The sequence below is a fragment of the Suillus subaureus genome, assembly GCF_016647635.1.
Source record: "Suillus subaureus strain MN1 chromosome Unknown BJ212scaffold_32, whole genome shotgun sequence".
NCBI classification, from domain to species: Eukaryota; Fungi; Basidiomycota; class Agaricomycetes; order Boletales; family Suillaceae; genus Suillus; species Suillus subaureus.
Genome location: NW_024538588.1, coordinates 516,201 through 532,284, shown reverse-complemented (window position 1 = coordinate 532,284; position 16,084 = coordinate 516,201). Strand labels below are relative to the sequence as shown.

Below are 16,084 nucleotides of genomic sequence, written 5' to 3'. Positions count from 1 at the left end.
CCCAGTCTGTTCATACTCGACTGGGGTAAGTCTCACTATATGATACTCACATTCCTTACTGACGTAGTACAGGACTTACGAAGTCCTTGTCTCTTTAGGTACATACTATATTAGTCTGTTCATACTCGACTGGGGACTTACGAAGTCCTTGTCTCTTTAGACGTGTGACGTCTCTTAGAAAGGACTGCCAAACTCCCCTCTCTTGACTCGAACATGCATTCAACACCTCCCCGCAATCTAGTCTACAGAAATCATAGTTCTATGTCCACCCAACAGTGCATACCATATCCCTTATTTATCAGCTTGTCCTCAAACTGGCTACCATGGATAACGACGACGCCTCTTCTTCCTCATCTTCTCCCGAGTCTGATCCAGAGCAGGCGGAGATGAAGCACTCGGGCTCAGCGGGACGAAGCTGAAGGCCGTTTTATCTGACATGATGAAGAGCACGTCAGATGCACCTATTGATGTGAAGGGTGGTGAACTGCTGACGGTGATATGCGAGCGTATGCAGACTATCAGGTGTCGGGTGACCCCACCGCGGTCAAGGTATATGGCACTCTTCTAACTGCAGCGGGAGTTCCTTATGTCAAGATGCTCCGAGTACGAACAACTGCGGGTTGTCTCGAAGACCCATACGAGGAGCTGTGTGTCAAGTAGAGCAAGTTCATCAGTAAGCATTTTGGAAGTGGATTACATGTACGAATATTGGGAAAGGCGATATACTGTTAGCTCTGTCTCAGAAAAGGGACAAATATATACTGATGTCTGGGTAGCTTCGTGATGGCTCGACCCTTTCTTCGAAGTGCCAGCGCACAGGTGTTCCTCCGCCACGTACTGCTGGATCCGAGGTCAATTACCCGGTGGCGCTTGTATACCGTCCCTTCTAGAGGGTTGGACACACGAGTTTTACTCGTAGAGAAATATCTTAACGTGATACGTGAATGTGGGATTGAGGTGCAAGCCGATCAGAAGGATTAATTAACGAAAAGTGTGTTTCTTCATTGAGTTGAGTCCCCGTGTCTTTTTTCATGGGCATTTTCAAACTTTACAAATTCATCGAAGACGCGCATACACATACAAATCGCGCTTTCTTACACCTTCTGCTGCAAGATCAACAGCTCATACCTCGGCTGCGCTCTCTCGAACGTTATTTCTTCCTGGCCTTCCCGTCCTTCCTCACCCACCTCTTAGACCTCGCCCACACAGAGCTGAAGAAGCCCGCGAAAGGTGTCAACATCGTTAAGCTACAGAGTTTGCTCAACCTTACACTTACAGGGAAAGATGCCGCGTTCCGCGAAGATGTGCGAGTCAGCATCGCGAGCAGCGGATTGTATGAATAGTCACTCAAGGTCATCAGCGTAAACGGCGTGATCGGTGGTGAGGAAGGCGAGGGTGTGCTAGATGAAGAAGCAAAGAAGGATCGCGACCGGGAGAAGGATGACAAGCCCATGTTAGGTATGTGCTCAAAATCTTTGTGCTACTACTGTCCCTGCTCATCCCAAACAAGCGATTGATGCCCTTACACTCGACTACAACGTGAAACTCCCCCTTTCACTTGTCATCTTTCGCAAAATGATTTTGCATTACCAACTCCTCTTTCGTTTTCTCTTACATCTCAAGCATGTAGAACAGTCGCTCGCGTCGATGTGGATACTAGCTTTCACAACATTCGAGGTTTTTGAACCTAACTGGCGAGCGCAAGAGGCGAACTTGGCTAAGGCAAACCACCGTAGACCAGCTTCTGAGGGATCACATGGGCTTTCTGGACACTTGCCAGAAAGAATGCATGTTGACGAATGTCAAACTGCTGAGGGTATGTGTGCGAACTCGGACCGAACACCTGCTGATCGTCACACCTTCAGGCGTACTGCCGCGTGATAGTGACATACTCCACGTTCGCATTGTACACCTCCCCCGTCACCAAGTCCGCCAATCAAGCGCTCGCAACAGCAGAGAGCGACGGCAGCGACCAAGCGGTGAACAAAAGCCGGGAATTCCTGAAGAAGTTCGAATCTAACTTTAACCACCGGTGAACGCCCCATCGTCTGCGTGGAGTATTTGAGATTCTGATTCTGTTTGTCTCCAAGTTTAAGGTAATGTTGTTTCATTCACGCGGTAACCCCATTCACGGCTGATAGTTTTTTTGTACAAGTTCCATCTAGACTGCGTGCAGTACTACGCGTCGAGTGAGAATGTGTCGCTGCTTCCTCTTGTGGTGCGGTTGAGTAGGTCAAGGCAATGTCATGACATCGGCTCATCGATGAGAAGTAGGGGTCCTGGTGAATGACAGAGAACGACGCCCAAAAATTCGGTTAGCCTTATTGCTTTCTCAGGTCTGTTGTCGTTGCATTTTGTTTTTCTAGCCATGCGCGATATATATGTCGCTAACGTGTGCTAATACTTAGAATGTGAAGAACACTCAGTCTTTCGTAGTAAGACCATTCGAGAGAAAATAGTTGTTCCTTGATATGACTCGGACGAAAGCCAGCTAGCACTGAGCAGGCTACGATTGACATACCGTATAATTTAGACAGGCACTGAGAGCACTTGAGGTGACAACATACGAGTTGAGAAAATGCAATGTGCAATGGTGACAAGAACGCCGGGTCTATATGTTTGTAGTCGAGTCGCAAAGAGTGAGACAACTGGGATTGTATTACATAGGCACGCAACATGTTAAAAACCAAGCAATCAGATAAGGGAGTCAAGATACATAGATATACAGGAGAGTAACTTGTAGGCGGGGCCGCGGCAATGCCAGACCTAGTATAATGGATGAGGCTCACAAAAATAAGACATACAGCTATAACTCACCTGCACAGAACTTGGCGTCAAGTTCAGTAGTTGGTGAACTCATAGCTGGAGTCATCGACCCCAAGTTCCTCTGAGGTGCGCTTCCCCTCATCCCTCTTCTTGTAGTCCTTGAAGGTATAGGCACTGTCATTGACGCCAAGTTCCTCCGAGGCGCGCTTCCCCTCCTCCCTCTTGTAACTGCTGAAGTCATAGTTCTTGTCATTGACGTCAAGCCCCTCCGAGCCACGCTTGTAACTGGTGAACTCGTAGTTCTTGTCGTTGACATCAAGCCCCTCCGAGCTGCGCTTCTTGTAACTGCTGAAATCATAGTTCTTGTCATTGACGCCAAGTTCCTCCGAGGCGCGCTTCCCCTCCTCCCTCTTGTAACTGCTGAAGTCATAGTTCTTATCATTGACGTCAAGCCCCTCCGAGCCACGCTTGTAACTGGTGAACTCGTAGTTTTTGTCATTGACGTCAAGGCCCTCCGAGCCGCGCTTCTTGTAGCTGGTGAACTCGTAGTTTTTGTCATTGACGTCGAGCCCCTCCGAGCCGCGCTTCTTGTAGCTGGTGAACTCGTAGTTCTTGTCATTGACGTCAAGCCCCTCCGAGTCACGCTTGTAACTGGTGAACTCGTAGTTTTTGTCGTTGACATCAAGCCCCTCCGAGCCGCGCTTCTTGTAGCTGGTGAACTCGTAGTTTTTGTCATTGACGTCGAGCCCCTCCGAGTCGCGCTTCTCGACATCTAGCAAGTTACACTTGTCAACCTCCGAGCGCATGATGATGAGCTATGAATACCCACCAGAAGAACGCTTCGCAATGCCAGTGGCTCCTTGCGTGGGGTACGCTGTAGCAAGAACCACGATGGAAGCGAGCACGCTGAAAACAAGAGAAAGCTTCATGTTTGAGTTTACTTGAAGAGCTGCGACTGGGTACTTTGTCGATGTCTTACATTGGAATCTTCAAGAGGACTTTATACCTTTTCGTAGGTCTGCTCATGACTCAGGTCACCTGAATTGGCTGAAGCCTTATCCATCCAGAACTTTTGCAAGGGACTGTTCTAAGTGGACGGTCGCGACCTGTGACAGTAGTAAGATTCAGCCGTCAGTCTCATTGAGAGCGCCCACATTGATCCTAACGAGGCAAGACCATCAACCGCCGAATTCTCATCTCCGGAATGGGTTTAGTGACTGTATGGGCAGTCCTGTCACGCGACTCGGAGAAAGTTATATGTAATAGGGGCAACACCCCTGCATCAGAGGACAGCCGCAGATATCATCATTACCGGTATATGATTGTACTATAGGTCAGGTTTTCGTTATATTGGAATATAAATTTAGAAAAAGCTATGTATAAGGCTTGTATAAGGCTATCGGCAAACTACTGCAATCAATGTAAAGTACGAAGGCTGTATTTCGCATTTGCAAAAGTCGAAGACCACGACAACCCGAACCGCAGCAGTTGGCAATACCGCAACACGTGACTATTGGCTGCCAAAAATACACATCACCCACTTCTATTAATATTCCAGTCACTAGTTCTTGATGCTGATCTTTCCATGTTGGGACTAGTCGATACTGAACACGAAAAACCTCTGCTACCCAGTAAGCCTGATTTTTGACTATACAAGTACCCATGAGGTAGTGATCGGGATCCGTGCTGTCCAATGCACTAGTATTGACCACGTACGAGTTCTTGCAGATCCTTTTCACCCATCGGCACGCGTTTCAGGGCTGAACAAATTCAGCGGCAACTACTACACTAACGGCGGTCAGGTGGTGGTGGCCTTGTTAGCATGCACCCCACTCTTCCAAGCCATTATCAGCACCTCAATGATTGATATTTCACTATTGCTGCGGTACATCACATCAGTGTCTTAAACACAGGTCTTGATGACACACAATTGCAACGAGGTTCGGTTCCAGGATGATCTAGTTTTTGGTTGCAGGGGTAAACCCTCTGTAAACGCGGAGAACTGTGCCTTTAATCTGACTAGAATGGGGAATTCCATGCGAAGCATATGGAGGAGCAACTTAAAAGAAGTTTCGTTCCGACCGCCCCGGCATAAGGGAAATCTATCTGGGTCAGCTCCATAGTAAATGATGGTGACTTGAAACTATTACCGGTAACCAGCGGAAGTAAAGTATAGCCGTGTCAATCTCGAGATTAATTATAACTTCCATTATTGTCCTTAGGCGCGACAACACTTAAGACCTAGACGCTGAAAGAAGTGGGTACAGGTACATAACTGAAACTAAAAAATACCTGACCAGCACGACGTTAGAGAATAAACATCATATCCCGTGACTAAAACGGTGGCTCCTACAATGTTCATATTCCTACTACTTAGTTCTAGATCCGTTCGTGCTTGAAGTTTGAGCTTACATGAGCGTGATAGATGGCCAAATATATTTGTCATTAATGTACCACTAACAATACTTTGATGCGACTAAGCCCTTAATATTGAGAGCGTGCGTCAGTGCTGCGCAGCATGACGCGGTTTGCACGAACCGCCGGAAATGCGTTGTTAAATTAGATGGTTCATCGGATAGAATGGTAAGGGGAGGTTAACTGTATCTTCGAAGCGAGTAACCTCGGATTTATCGATATGAACAGCGTGCTTGACAGCCCAATCCAAGATTCTCTCGTAGTTCCTGCATTGGTGGCGGGTGTTGATGTTAGGGCATGGGATATCGTGTCCCTGAACCCAGTCCCATGTTATCATCGTCACGTCGGCAATTGCACATGATATTCTGTCTGATCATTTCAATGCAATGATCTGTGATGTATACGATAAGCAGGAGGTGCATCAATAGAAAAAGCATACGTACCGAGATGCATGCGGACTACTTCGGGCTTGTCCTGGAACCAAATACCTATGGGTCCACAATACTCAGGGCACGAGGCTTTCCGAAGTAAATTCTACAAAACGTGAGGCAAGAACAACTAGACATTCGGTGTAGTATAGCTTAGGGACTTCCGTGAAATCCCCATCAAATTTAGTTGGATACTTGACCTTGGAAGGTGAATCTACGTCGCCGGCTTTGAGAATTTCCTCAAGCGACATTCGAGTCGGTAGCACTGAGGTTTCATAGGTGTGAAAAATTACAATCAGGATGACGGGACAAATTGGACGGCGCACCATCGCCAGCTATCCTGCTCCAAGCGGCATCAATTTCTGGGGAAGGAGGGCCACGATATATAGAGGGAAAGTCGAGGGTTCCGTTGAACCTTACAATCACGGGTTCGACAGCAACATTTACTGAAGCTGTGATAGATTAATGAGTATACTGTTCGATGTAGTCTGTCCATTCACAGTATACAGGAATGTCGTCACGCAGGTAGGGCGAAGGCGTGCCCACCATAGCGCGAAAAAGAGCATCGACGTGCATATCAACGTACCATGGCTCAATACAGGCCGCGTGCGAAGGATGTGTGACTTGGAACGAGTCCTCCACAGAACATTTCTGCATCACCAAATGATTTCTCCTCATTATCGTTGTCAAAAGTATCGACAGGAAAGTACTGCAAAGAATATTTGATGATGGCTCTTGGGGAACTCTGTTCGCTGAACTCGGGGGTTGTAGGGATAGTTGGGAACACGTGAAGGTACTGGATGCGGTACACATCCTGGGAAATATTTAGGAGTGTATTAATTTTGAATATGTCCCCCGGTCAACTGTGTGTTAGGTATGTTAGGTTACTGTACAGCAGTTCCGTTAGTGCAAGAGTCACATGCCCCAGCGGAGCGCTGGAAAAGAGGCTTGGCATGATCGGAGAAGTGCGAGGAACTCGGAGAAGCCTAAGATGGATTTGATCGAAATAAGTCTAGAGATCTGGAAGAAGCGGCGCGGACACTCGTGGACATATGCAGATACTACCTCTATGTGGAGGTAACCGTGGATCGCGCGTGACACGCCGCCGCCACAGTTGCAGAGTTAGTAAGTGTACCTTGCTTCGGCTAGAATACCAAACTAATTGTGGTTGCTGTCATGCAACGGTCTCAGTAGTGGTAGCGGGGAAAAAAGGAAATGTTTGCTTTATTGAAGCAAACAGTTTTGGGGGTGGAAGCACGAATAGTAGTCCCAACCTGTGCGAGAGCCGAGGTGAGCTGCAATTCCCACGAGAGTAGGAGTGAGAGCGACGCAGTGAAGTGAACCTCAGATCCCAGATTGCAGGAGCTACAGAGTGACACTTCGAGGTGAGAAGGCGATATTGGAAAGAGGCAGTGGTGGCTTGGAGGCATCCGCATGAGCAGTGACATTGCGGGCCTGCCTGCGTGAACATAATTGCAGGCTTCCATGTGAGTAATGATGTGGGCATCTGTGTGAGCAAAAGTCAGGCTATAATGTCATTCTGTTGCATTAAAACAGGCTGGGTATCGGTAGGAAGTGATGCAGGAGTGATGCTAAGTGTAGGTCACCGGTTGCATTGTCGCCAGGTTGTTGTGGAATACTTGAGAATACTTGCCATCCACTGGAGATCAAGTAAGCTGCCTCATCATGATAATCACGGAAACATTACTCGCTTAATGGTGCACCTAAGCACGTCTTTTTGTGCTCCTGAGATGTATCCGAGTCAATACTGGTAAGTAGGTGGCCAAAAAATAGCTACAGACGCGCCTTCGCGAGACCTCCGACTTCCGATAGCTGACGACTCCTTCGCAACTTTCCCGCGCGCGTGACCATATTTTCAACCAACCACCACGTGTTTTGTGCATGTATCGTGTCCGAATCTGCAACTTGCATATGACTCTATTAGTATGTACTATGGATCCTCCACGAACATGTCCAGGAGGCCGCAAGAAGAACCGTGGTTTGTCTGCAAAACAGTACACTAAGGCACGAGTATCCTTACCTGTCATGTATACTTATTATGACATGCAGACGATCGACCATTCAGATCACGGGCACTATCGCTTCTGTTCGCAGAAATAGATAGCTGAATACTGAGCGACAACATCTACAAAGATACAAATTTTTGCTTACGTTCATCACGAGATAGCATTGACAAGGCACGTGGTCCTCGATGACTTGCGTGCTAAAGTATTGATAGCATGCAGGCCACGAGCCGTCGTTAATCGCTGAGACGGACCTCACCGGACCTTTGGTATCCCTGCTTAACCTCATAATTCTTCTTTAGCAATTTGGTTTTCGTGTTTTTGCTGTGTGCTTCACCTCGTTCTCACCTGAACCTCTACAGCGCATTGAGGCAAAACATATTTCCCCCTATCCTGAATACTCACAGGAAGATGACGACCCACTAAAGGGAATACATTTTGTTGTGTCCTCTCCTCTGACAGTTCAGGGGAGATCGTTCTCTCTTATACTTTTTACAGGTTCGTCCCTTCGAGACCTAACGGAACGGATAGTACCTCTTGGCACCTACTACACTGCTATCTCATCTTTTGTAGAGAGCCGCAGCCACCTCGATTTTGGGCTTGTCAATCATGCGCTCTACGCTGCCATCTGGGACATGCTCAAGGTCAAATTCCCCCATCGCTCAGGTGTCGTTTTACTTACCCCTTGAATGGACTACAAACTCCTCTCTCAACTCGAACATGCATTCAACACCTCGCCGCAATTCAGTCTACGGAAATTATGGGTCTGTGTCCACCCACAGCATCAGCTGCACCGACGAGAAGTAGGGGTCCTGGTAAGTCACAGGGCGACGGCTAAAAATTCGGTTAGGTTTATTGCTTTCTCCGTTCTGTCGTCGTTGCATTTTGTTCTGCTAGCCATGCGCGATATATATGCTATCACTTAGGATGTGAAGGACATATGGTTTCTGATAGTCGTTTCTTGATATAACTCAGACGAGAGCCAGCTAGTACTGAGCAGGCTACAATTGACATACTGTTTCTCATTTTGAATGGGAACTGAGAGCACTCCAGGTGATAATACACGAATTGGGAAGTGCAATACGCAATGTCATCAGATGATAGCTTAGTGGCAAGAACGCTGTGTCTATAGGTCTACGGTTAGTGATAGTCAAAGTGTGGGATTATATCATATAAAAGTGCATAGGTACGCAATATGTCAGAAACCAAGCAATTATATAAGGGAATCAAGATAGATGTAACCTGTAAGTGAGCTTGCGGCGATGCCAGACCTAGTATGATGCCAGTGTATGACTCTCACAAAAATAAGACATACAGCTATAACTCATTTACGTAGAACCTGACGTCAAGTTCCTATGAGTCGCGCTTCCCCTCATTCCTCTTGTACTTCTTGTAGGTATAGTCAGAGTCGTTGACGTCAAGTTCCTCTAGGTTGCGCTTCTCAACATCTAGCAACAAGTTACGCTTGTCAACCTCCGCATGGTGACGAGTTATGAATACTTACCAGAAGAACGTTTCGCGATGCCAGCGGCTCCTTGCGTGGGGTACGCTGTAGCAAGAACCACGATGGATGCGAGCACGCTGAAGACAAGAGACAGCTTCATGTTTGAGTTAAGAGGTGCGACTGGTACCTTCAAGTTGTCGATGTATTATATTGGAATCTTCAAGAGAACTTTATACCGTCTACGAGGTCCGCTCATGGCCCAGGTCGCCTGAATTGGCTGGATCCACTCGGAACTCTTGCATTGTGCAACTTGGGGATTGTTCTAAGTGAACGATCGCGACCGCAGCAGTAAAACTCTGCCATCAGTCTCGTTGAAAAATCACTCACCGCCCACATTCCTAAAGGGACAAGACCGTCAACGCCGAATTCTCATGTCCGGATAGGTTCATGGCATGGGCAGTCCTGTCACAGGAGAAAGTGATATACGAGGGGGACAACACCCCTGCATCAGACGACAACCGCAGACTCCGAGTTGGATATCATCATATATGATGATGCATCGAACAGGTTTCTGTTATATTGGGATATAAAGTTATATAAAGCGATGTATAAGCATCGGAAAACTACCGCCGTTGATGAACGTAAAGCATAGCTAGTGCTGAGGGGCAATGGCTATGTCACACCGCAAGAGAGTAGAATTAGCATAGATGTAATCGAGGACGACCGCTATCGGCACTACGAGAGATATTGGCTGTTTGTATCCAACAAGAACGAGCAAGTTTGTTGAGTAGTTTAGGCGAAAGCCCGAAGGAGGGGAGCTGTGAGGGCGGGTGGGTCCGATCAGCTCTCCCTATGTGATAGCGACACTCTGGAAGCGGTCACCAATGGCATCGGAGAAATGATATGGTATCCGTTGTCGGTTTACTGACAAGGTATCAGGATCCTGAGGTTTAAGTATTTGTCCGCGCGATGATCGGGGAGTGGTGGGTGGGTGCAAAAGACTGAGACTAGTGCCTAGTATTTGAGACGAGAGAATTTGGCTGCGAGGTGGGCGGAAGCAAGAAGCTTGTGCCACATCGCCTAATTCGCACACATACGTGAACGGCGTCGTGCCTCGGCAAACTTGAGTCACACATGATGATACATAGAACAGGTTTTTGTTACATTATAATAGGATATCAAGCCATGTATAACATCGGAAAACTACCGTAATGAATGTAAAGCATAGCTAGTGCTGAGGCTGTATCTTGGCAATTCGAAGACCACAACCTGAACCGTCGCAGTCGGGACTCGGGAATGCCGCAACGCCATTGGCTGCCAAAAATACACATCACAGTCAAATGAACGTCTATAACTAATTACAACATGCATTATTGTCCTTGGGCGCAACTCAAACAGCTCATACCTCTCTCTCAGGCATAATTTCTATTTGGCCTCCTCATCCTTCCTCACCCACCTCTTAGACCTTGCCCACACTGAGCTGAACAAGCCCGCAAAATGTGTTAGTACCGTTAAGCTGCAGAATCTGCTCAACCTTGTGCTTACAGGGGAAGATGTGCGAGCTAGCGTTGCGAGCAGCGGGTTACATGAATGGTTACTCGCAGTCATTAGCGTAAGCGGCGTGATTGGCGGTGAGGAAGGCGAGGGTGTGCCGGATGAAGAAAGAAGCATCGCAACCGGTAGAAGGATGATGTACAAGAGTTGCTCATCCCAAATAAGCGACTGATGCCCTTACACTCGACTACAATGTGAAATTCCCACTTTCGCTCGTCATATCTCGCAAAATCATTTTGCGTCACCAGCTCCTCCTTCGTTTTCTCTTGCATTTCAAGCACACAGAACAGTCGCTCGCATCGATGTGGATAGAACAGAAGACAAGTCCTTGGTGGCGTCCTGTGCCAAACCATCCCAAGTTCGAGCAGTGACGACTGCGAGTTGCGTTCTTGAGAGCTCGCATGCTTTCGTTTAGCAAATACTGGCTTTCACGACATTCGAGGTTCTTGAACCTAGTAACTGGCGGGCGCTAGAAGCGAAATTGGCTAAGGCAACTGCCGTAGACCAGCTTCTGAAGGATCACATAGACTGTTTGGACACGTACCTGCAGTGAAAGAATGCACGTTGACGAATACCAAACTACTGAGGGTATGTGTGCGACCTCGGACCCAAATACCCGCTGATCGTCCCGCATGATAGTGACGTGTTCTACATTCGCGCTGTACAGCTCGTCCCTCACCAAGCTCGTCGATCAAGCGCTCGCAGTAGTAGAGAGCGGTGACATCGACCAGGCGATGAACAAACGCTGGGAATTCCTGGAAAAGCTTGAGTCTAACTTTAATCACTAGTGAGCGCCCCATCATCTGCGTGCGGTATGTGAGACTCTGACGCTGCTTGTCTCCAGATTTAAAATAATGTTATTTTATTCACGCGGCTGTCGCCTTCCTGGCCAACAATTTTTGTACAAGTTTCATCTGGATTGCGTGCAGTACTATGCGCCAAGTGAGAATGTGTCGCTGCTTCCTCTTGTAGTGCGGTTGAGTAGCATCAAGACGATATCATAGCATCAGCTGCATCAATGAGAAGACGGGGGATTCGGTTACGTTTATTGCTTTCTCAGGTCTATCGTCGTCGCATTTGTTTTTCTAGCCATGCACGATATATATGTTGCTGCACGCTATCATTTATGATGTGAAGGACACGTAGTGCCCCGTAGTAAGACCACTCAAGAAAATATGATTGTTCCTTGATAATATGCTTCGGACGAGAGCCAGCTAGCACGGAGCAAGCTACAGTTGACATACCATCTCTCTCATTTTGAACGGGAACTGAGAGTATTTAAGGTGACAACACGCGAGACCCGTCTGGAAATGCAGGACGCGATATCACCAGATGATAGCTTAGTGACAAGAACACTGAGTCTGTAGGTAGTCACAAAGAGTAAGACCATTGAAATTGTATTAGATACATAGGCATGTCAGAAACAACTAGATAAGGGAATCGAGATATATGTACAGGGTAGTAACATGGTAAGGTTGCGACGATACCAGACCTAGTATGGTGGATGACTCTCGTAAAACAAATAAGACATACAGCTATGAATCAAGTTCAGTACTCCTCGAATTTATACTTTTTGTCCTTGACGCCAATTTCCTCTGAGCCGCGCTTCCCTTCTTCCCTCTTCCTGTATTCCTCGAATTTATACTTCTTGTCCTTGACGTCAAGCCCCGCCGAGTCGCGCCTGTAGTCCTTGAAGGTATAGTCTTTGTCATCGACGCCAAGTTCCTCCGAGTCGCGCTTGTAGTCCTTGAAGGTATAGTCTTTATCATCAACGCCAAGTTCCTCCGAGCTGCGCTTCCCTTCATCTCTCTTCTTTACTAGCTGAGTAATATTCTTCGTCGCAGATGCCGAGCTCCGCGAGTCGCGCTTACTCGCTGCTGAAGTAATAGTCTTTGTCCTTAACGTCAAGTGCGCCGGTCGCGCTGTACTCGCTGAAGTACATCGTCTTGGTCCTTAACGTCAATGCCGCGAGTCGCGCTTGTACTCGCTGAAGTAATAATCTTTTCCTAAAGTCAAGTGCCGCCGAGGTCGCGATTGTAGTCCTGAAGGTATAACTTTGTCATCGACGCCAAGTGTCTCCGAGTCTCGCTGCTTCTCGATATCTAAGCAGCAAGTTACACTTGTCAAACCTCCCGCATAGGTGATGAGTTATGAATACCCACCAAGAGAACGTTCGCGATGCCAGTGGCTCCTTGCGTGGGGTACGCTGTAGCAAGAACTACGATGGAAGCAAGCACGCTGAAGACAAAAGAAAGCTTCATGTTTGAGTTAAGAAGTGCGGCTGGTACTTTGTCGATGCATCACATTGGAATCTTGAAGAGAACTTTATACCTTTCGTTACGAGGTCCGCTCACGACTCTGACAGGTCACCTGAATTGGCTGAAGCCTTATCCACCCAGAACAGAACTTTTGCAAGAGATTGTTCTACGTAGCCGGCCAAAGTAGGATTCAGTCTGTCAGTCTCATTGAAAACTCACTTAGCGCCCACATTAATCCTAACGAGGCAAGATCATCAAGCCCGAATTCTCATCTCCGAGTGGCTTCAATACATGGGCAGGTCCTGTCAGGCGAGAAAGTGATATGCAAGAGGCACCACAGCCCTGCATCAGAGATATCTGATTATACATAGAACAGGTTTTCGTTATATTGGAATATAAAGTTATATAAAACCACGTATATATCGGAAAAACTACCGCAATCAATGTAAAGCACTTTGAATTTGGGGTTGTATTTCGCATTTGCAAAATTAGGACGGCAGTTGGAGTTACCCGTACCGCCGCAGTCGGGAATAGCACAACGCCATTGGCTGCCAAAAATACATATCAAAGTCAAATAAACACTTCTATAAATATTCAGTAGTTCTTGATGCTGATCCTGCCATATTGGGACGAGTCGATAGGTACTTGACACGAAAAAGCATCTCCTTCCCAGAAAGCCTGATTTTTGACTGTACGGTACCCATGAGGTAGTGATCTGGGTCCGCACCGTCTAATGCGCTGATATCAACCGCGTACGAATTCTTTTGAGTGCTTTCCATGCACCGGCACACGTTTCAGGGTTGAACAAAGTCGGCGTTAACTAGTAACGTCAGGTGGTAGCGGCCCTGTCAGCATGCACCCTCATTCTTCCCAGTCGTAATCGGTACCATCAACGTTTGATATTTCACTCTTGCTGTAGCATATCACATCAAGGCCTTAAACACAGCACAAGTCTTGATGATAAACAATTGCACCGAGGTACGGTTCCAGGATCGACTGACAGTTTCTGATTGCAGGGGTAGATCCTCTGTAAATGCGTAGAATTATGCATTTAATTACCGCTCTTACTGGAATGGAGAACTCGACACGATGCATGTGGAGGAGTAACTCAAAAGAAGTTTCGTTCCTACCGCCTCGGCGTAAGGGAAATCTGTCTAGGCCAGCTCCATAATTGATGGTGACTCGAAACTACTACCGGTGTCCCATGGAAGTAAAAAGCCGTGTCAATCCTGATACTAATTACAACTTTCATTATTGTCCTTTTGAGGCTTTATTATCAGACGTCTCAGAATCGAGGCGCGACTCAAACAACAACACTTAATAGCCTAGACACTGAAAGAAATGCTGATACACAACCGGCACTAAAATATATCTGAAAGGATTGACCAGCACGATGTTAAAGAACAAGGATGATGTACGACTCGCAAGCTATTCCTACTACTTAGGTTTAGATCTGTCCGTGCTTGAAGCTTCAGCCATTGAGGTAGTTAGGAGCCTGATTTTACATGAACGTATATAGATGACCAAATACATTATTTCATTCATTCCTATGTCATTGATGTACTAACAATGCATTAATCCGATCGAGCTCATAATCATTGCCGTTCTTGGAAGATACTCGTGAGTGTATGCACATAGTAAGTAAGCAGCATAATATTCCTTATACATCATGGTTCATCGGATAGAAGGGTAAGGGGAGTTCAATCGTATCTTCGAGGCGAGTAACCTCGGAACTATTGATATGAACAGCGTGCTTGTCAGCCCAATCCAAGATTTTCTCGTAGTTCCTGCATTGGTGGCGGTTGTTGAAGTTAGGGTATGGGATATCGTGTCCTTCAACCCAGTCCCATGTTATCATCGTCACGTCGGCATTGCACATGATATTCTGTCTGATCATTTCAATGCAATGATCTGTAATGTATACGATAAACAGGAGGTGCATCAATAAAAAAGCATATGTACCAAGATGCATGCGGATCACTTCGGGCTCGTCCTGGAACGAAATATCTGTGGGTCCGTAATACTCGGGCCACGTGGCTTTGCGAAGTAAATTCTACAAAATGTGAGGCAAGAACGACTAGACTTTCGGTGTAGTATAGCTTACCAGACAATGGAGCTGGTGAGGGGCTTCCATGGATACCATGAAGTCCCCATCAAGTTTAGCTGGATACTTGACCTTGGAAGGTGAATCTACGTCGCCGGCTTTGAGAATTTCCTCAAGCGACATTCGAGTCGGTAGCACTGAGATTCCATGGGTGTGAACAATTACTAATTAGGATGACGGAAAAATTAGATGACGCACCATCGCCAGCTATCCTGCTCCAAGCGGCATCAATTTCTGGGGAAGGAGGGCCACGATAGATAGAAGGAAAGTCGAGAGTTCCGTTAAACCTTATAATCTCGGGCTCAACAGCAACAATTGCTGGAGCTATAATAAATTAATAACCATACCGTTCAATGTAGTCTGTTCACTTACAGTATACAGGAATGTCGTCACGCAGGTGGGGCGAAGGCGTGCCCATCCATAGCGCGAAAAAGAGCATCGATGTGCATATCAACACGCCATGGCTCAACATAGGCCGCACACGAAGGATATGTGACTTGGGACGAGATTCTGCAAGGAACCTCTCTGCATCACCAAATTTCTCCTCATTATCGTTGTCAAAAGTATCGACAGGAAGGTACTGCGGAGGATCTTTGATCATGACTCTGGGGGAACTCTGTTCGCTGAACTCGGGAATTGTAAGGATAGTTGGGAACACGCGAGGGTAGATGCGAGACATACTCCGGGAAATATCTGGGAGTGTATTAATTTCGAATATGTCCCCCAGTCGGCTGTGTCTCAGGTGTGTTAGGCAGCTCCGACGGTGTGAGAGTCACATGCCCTAGCGGAGCGCTGGAAGGGAAATAGTATTCAATGGGGAAACGCAGGCCCGGGATGATCGGAGAAGTGCGAGCAACTCGGATAAGTCTGAGATGGAGAAGGCCAGGAACCCGGCGCGGAGACTCGTGGACATGTATGCATATAGATGCAGATGGACGCCAGGTGACGCCACGCCACGACGGTTGAACGTTGAGTGTTTATTGCCGTCAACTGCCGGAGATCTCAGATCCAAATCCAAATCGAGCAGTCACCAGCAATTTGATTTACGTCAACTTGAAACAATTGAGCCTAGATACGAATCAAGAGTTGCT

At 47.1% G+C, this 16,084-nt stretch overlaps 9 protein-coding genes across 9 annotated transcripts; 4 read left to right on the top strand and 5 right to left on the bottom strand.

The window, feature by feature from the left end:
• Nucleotides 1-1,031: 1,031 nt before the first annotated feature.
• BJ212DRAFT_1484274 (Spc98 family-domain-containing protein) lies at nucleotides 1,032-2,036 on the top strand (the record flags this gene model as incomplete). Its single annotated transcript, XM_041340765.1, has 4 exons — nucleotides 1,032-1,304; nucleotides 1,353-1,458; nucleotides 1,511-1,816; nucleotides 1,885-2,036. 4 exons carry the CDS (start codon nucleotides 1,032-1,034, stop codon nucleotides 2,034-2,036), a joined length of 837 nt encoding a protein of 278 aa, XP_041189605.1.
• Nucleotides 2,037-2,442: 406 nt separating this feature from the next.
• On the bottom strand, nucleotides 2,443-3,787 carry BJ212DRAFT_589183 (uncharacterized protein). The gene is made up of 3 exons (XM_041343597.1): nucleotides 3,596-3,787; nucleotides 2,818-3,538; nucleotides 2,443-2,766 (listed from the first exon to the last, which is right to left on the bottom strand). Exons 1-2 carry the CDS (start codon nucleotides 3,693-3,695, stop codon nucleotides 2,841-2,843), a joined length of 798 nt encoding a protein of 265 aa, XP_041189604.1. The 5' UTR covers nucleotides 3,696-3,787; the 3' UTR covers nucleotides 2,443-2,766; nucleotides 2,818-2,840.
• Nucleotides 3,788-5,320: 1,533 nt separating this feature from the next.
• On the bottom strand, nucleotides 5,321-6,564 carry BJ212DRAFT_1302413 (uncharacterized protein; the record flags this gene model as incomplete). Its single annotated transcript, XM_041333256.1, has 6 exons — nucleotides 5,321-5,550; nucleotides 5,625-5,669; nucleotides 5,746-5,874; nucleotides 5,936-6,061; nucleotides 6,234-6,423; nucleotides 6,529-6,564. 6 exons carry the CDS (start codon nucleotides 6,562-6,564, stop codon nucleotides 5,321-5,323), a joined length of 756 nt encoding a protein of 251 aa, XP_041189603.1.
• Nucleotides 6,565-7,445: 881 nt separating this feature from the next.
• Nucleotides 7,446-7,789, top strand: BJ212DRAFT_1378219 (uncharacterized protein; the record flags this gene model as incomplete). The annotated part of the gene is made up of 2 exons (XM_041336557.1): nucleotides 7,446-7,634; nucleotides 7,696-7,789. Coding segments are annotated over exons 1-2 (158 nt in total), but the record flags the coding sequence as incomplete, so codon positions are not given.
• A 200-nt stretch (nucleotides 7,790-7,989) lies between these two features.
• Nucleotides 7,990-8,322, top strand: BJ212DRAFT_1278889 (uncharacterized protein; the record flags this gene model as incomplete). The annotated part of the gene is made up of 1 exon (XM_041331454.1): nucleotides 7,990-8,322. A coding segment is annotated over one exon (333 nt), but the record flags the coding sequence as incomplete, so codon positions are not given.
• Nucleotides 8,323-8,986: 664 nt separating this feature from the next.
• On the bottom strand, nucleotides 8,987-9,237 carry BJ212DRAFT_1484271 (uncharacterized protein; the record flags this gene model as incomplete). Its single annotated transcript, XM_041340764.1, has 2 exons — nucleotides 8,987-9,081; nucleotides 9,138-9,237. 2 exons carry the CDS (start codon nucleotides 9,235-9,237, stop codon nucleotides 8,987-8,989), a joined length of 195 nt encoding a protein of 64 aa, XP_041189600.1.
• A 1,564-nt stretch (nucleotides 9,238-10,801) lies between these two features.
• On the top strand, nucleotides 10,802-11,771 carry BJ212DRAFT_1378208 (uncharacterized protein). Its single transcript, XM_041336556.1, has 3 exons — nucleotides 10,802-11,219; nucleotides 11,271-11,419; nucleotides 11,476-11,771. Exons 1-2 carry the CDS (start codon nucleotides 11,189-11,191, stop codon nucleotides 11,417-11,419), a joined length of 180 nt encoding a protein of 59 aa, XP_041189599.1. The 5' UTR covers nucleotides 10,802-11,188; the 3' UTR covers nucleotides 11,476-11,771.
• A 129-nt stretch (nucleotides 11,772-11,900) lies between these two features.
• BJ212DRAFT_1579506 (uncharacterized protein) lies at nucleotides 11,901-12,929 on the bottom strand. The gene is made up of 3 exons (XM_041342253.1): nucleotides 12,794-12,929; nucleotides 12,727-12,733; nucleotides 11,901-12,429 (listed from the first exon to the last, which is right to left on the bottom strand). The coding sequence occupies exons 1-3, from the start codon at nucleotides 12,890-12,892 to the stop codon at nucleotides 12,167-12,169; spliced, it is 369 nt and encodes a 122-aa protein (XP_041189598.1). The 5' UTR covers nucleotides 12,893-12,929; the 3' UTR covers nucleotides 11,901-12,166.
• Nucleotides 12,930-14,407: 1,478 nt separating this feature from the next.
• BJ212DRAFT_589042 (uncharacterized protein) lies at nucleotides 14,408-15,925 on the bottom strand. The gene is made up of 6 exons (XM_041343596.1): nucleotides 15,675-15,925; nucleotides 15,366-15,616; nucleotides 15,192-15,311; nucleotides 14,994-15,130; nucleotides 14,852-14,942; nucleotides 14,408-14,800 (listed from the first exon to the last, which is right to left on the bottom strand). Exons 2-6 carry the CDS (start codon nucleotides 15,592-15,594, stop codon nucleotides 14,550-14,552), a joined length of 828 nt encoding a protein of 275 aa, XP_041189597.1. The 5' UTR covers nucleotides 15,595-15,616; nucleotides 15,675-15,925; the 3' UTR covers nucleotides 14,408-14,549.
• Nucleotides 15,926-16,084: the final 159 nt, after the last annotated feature.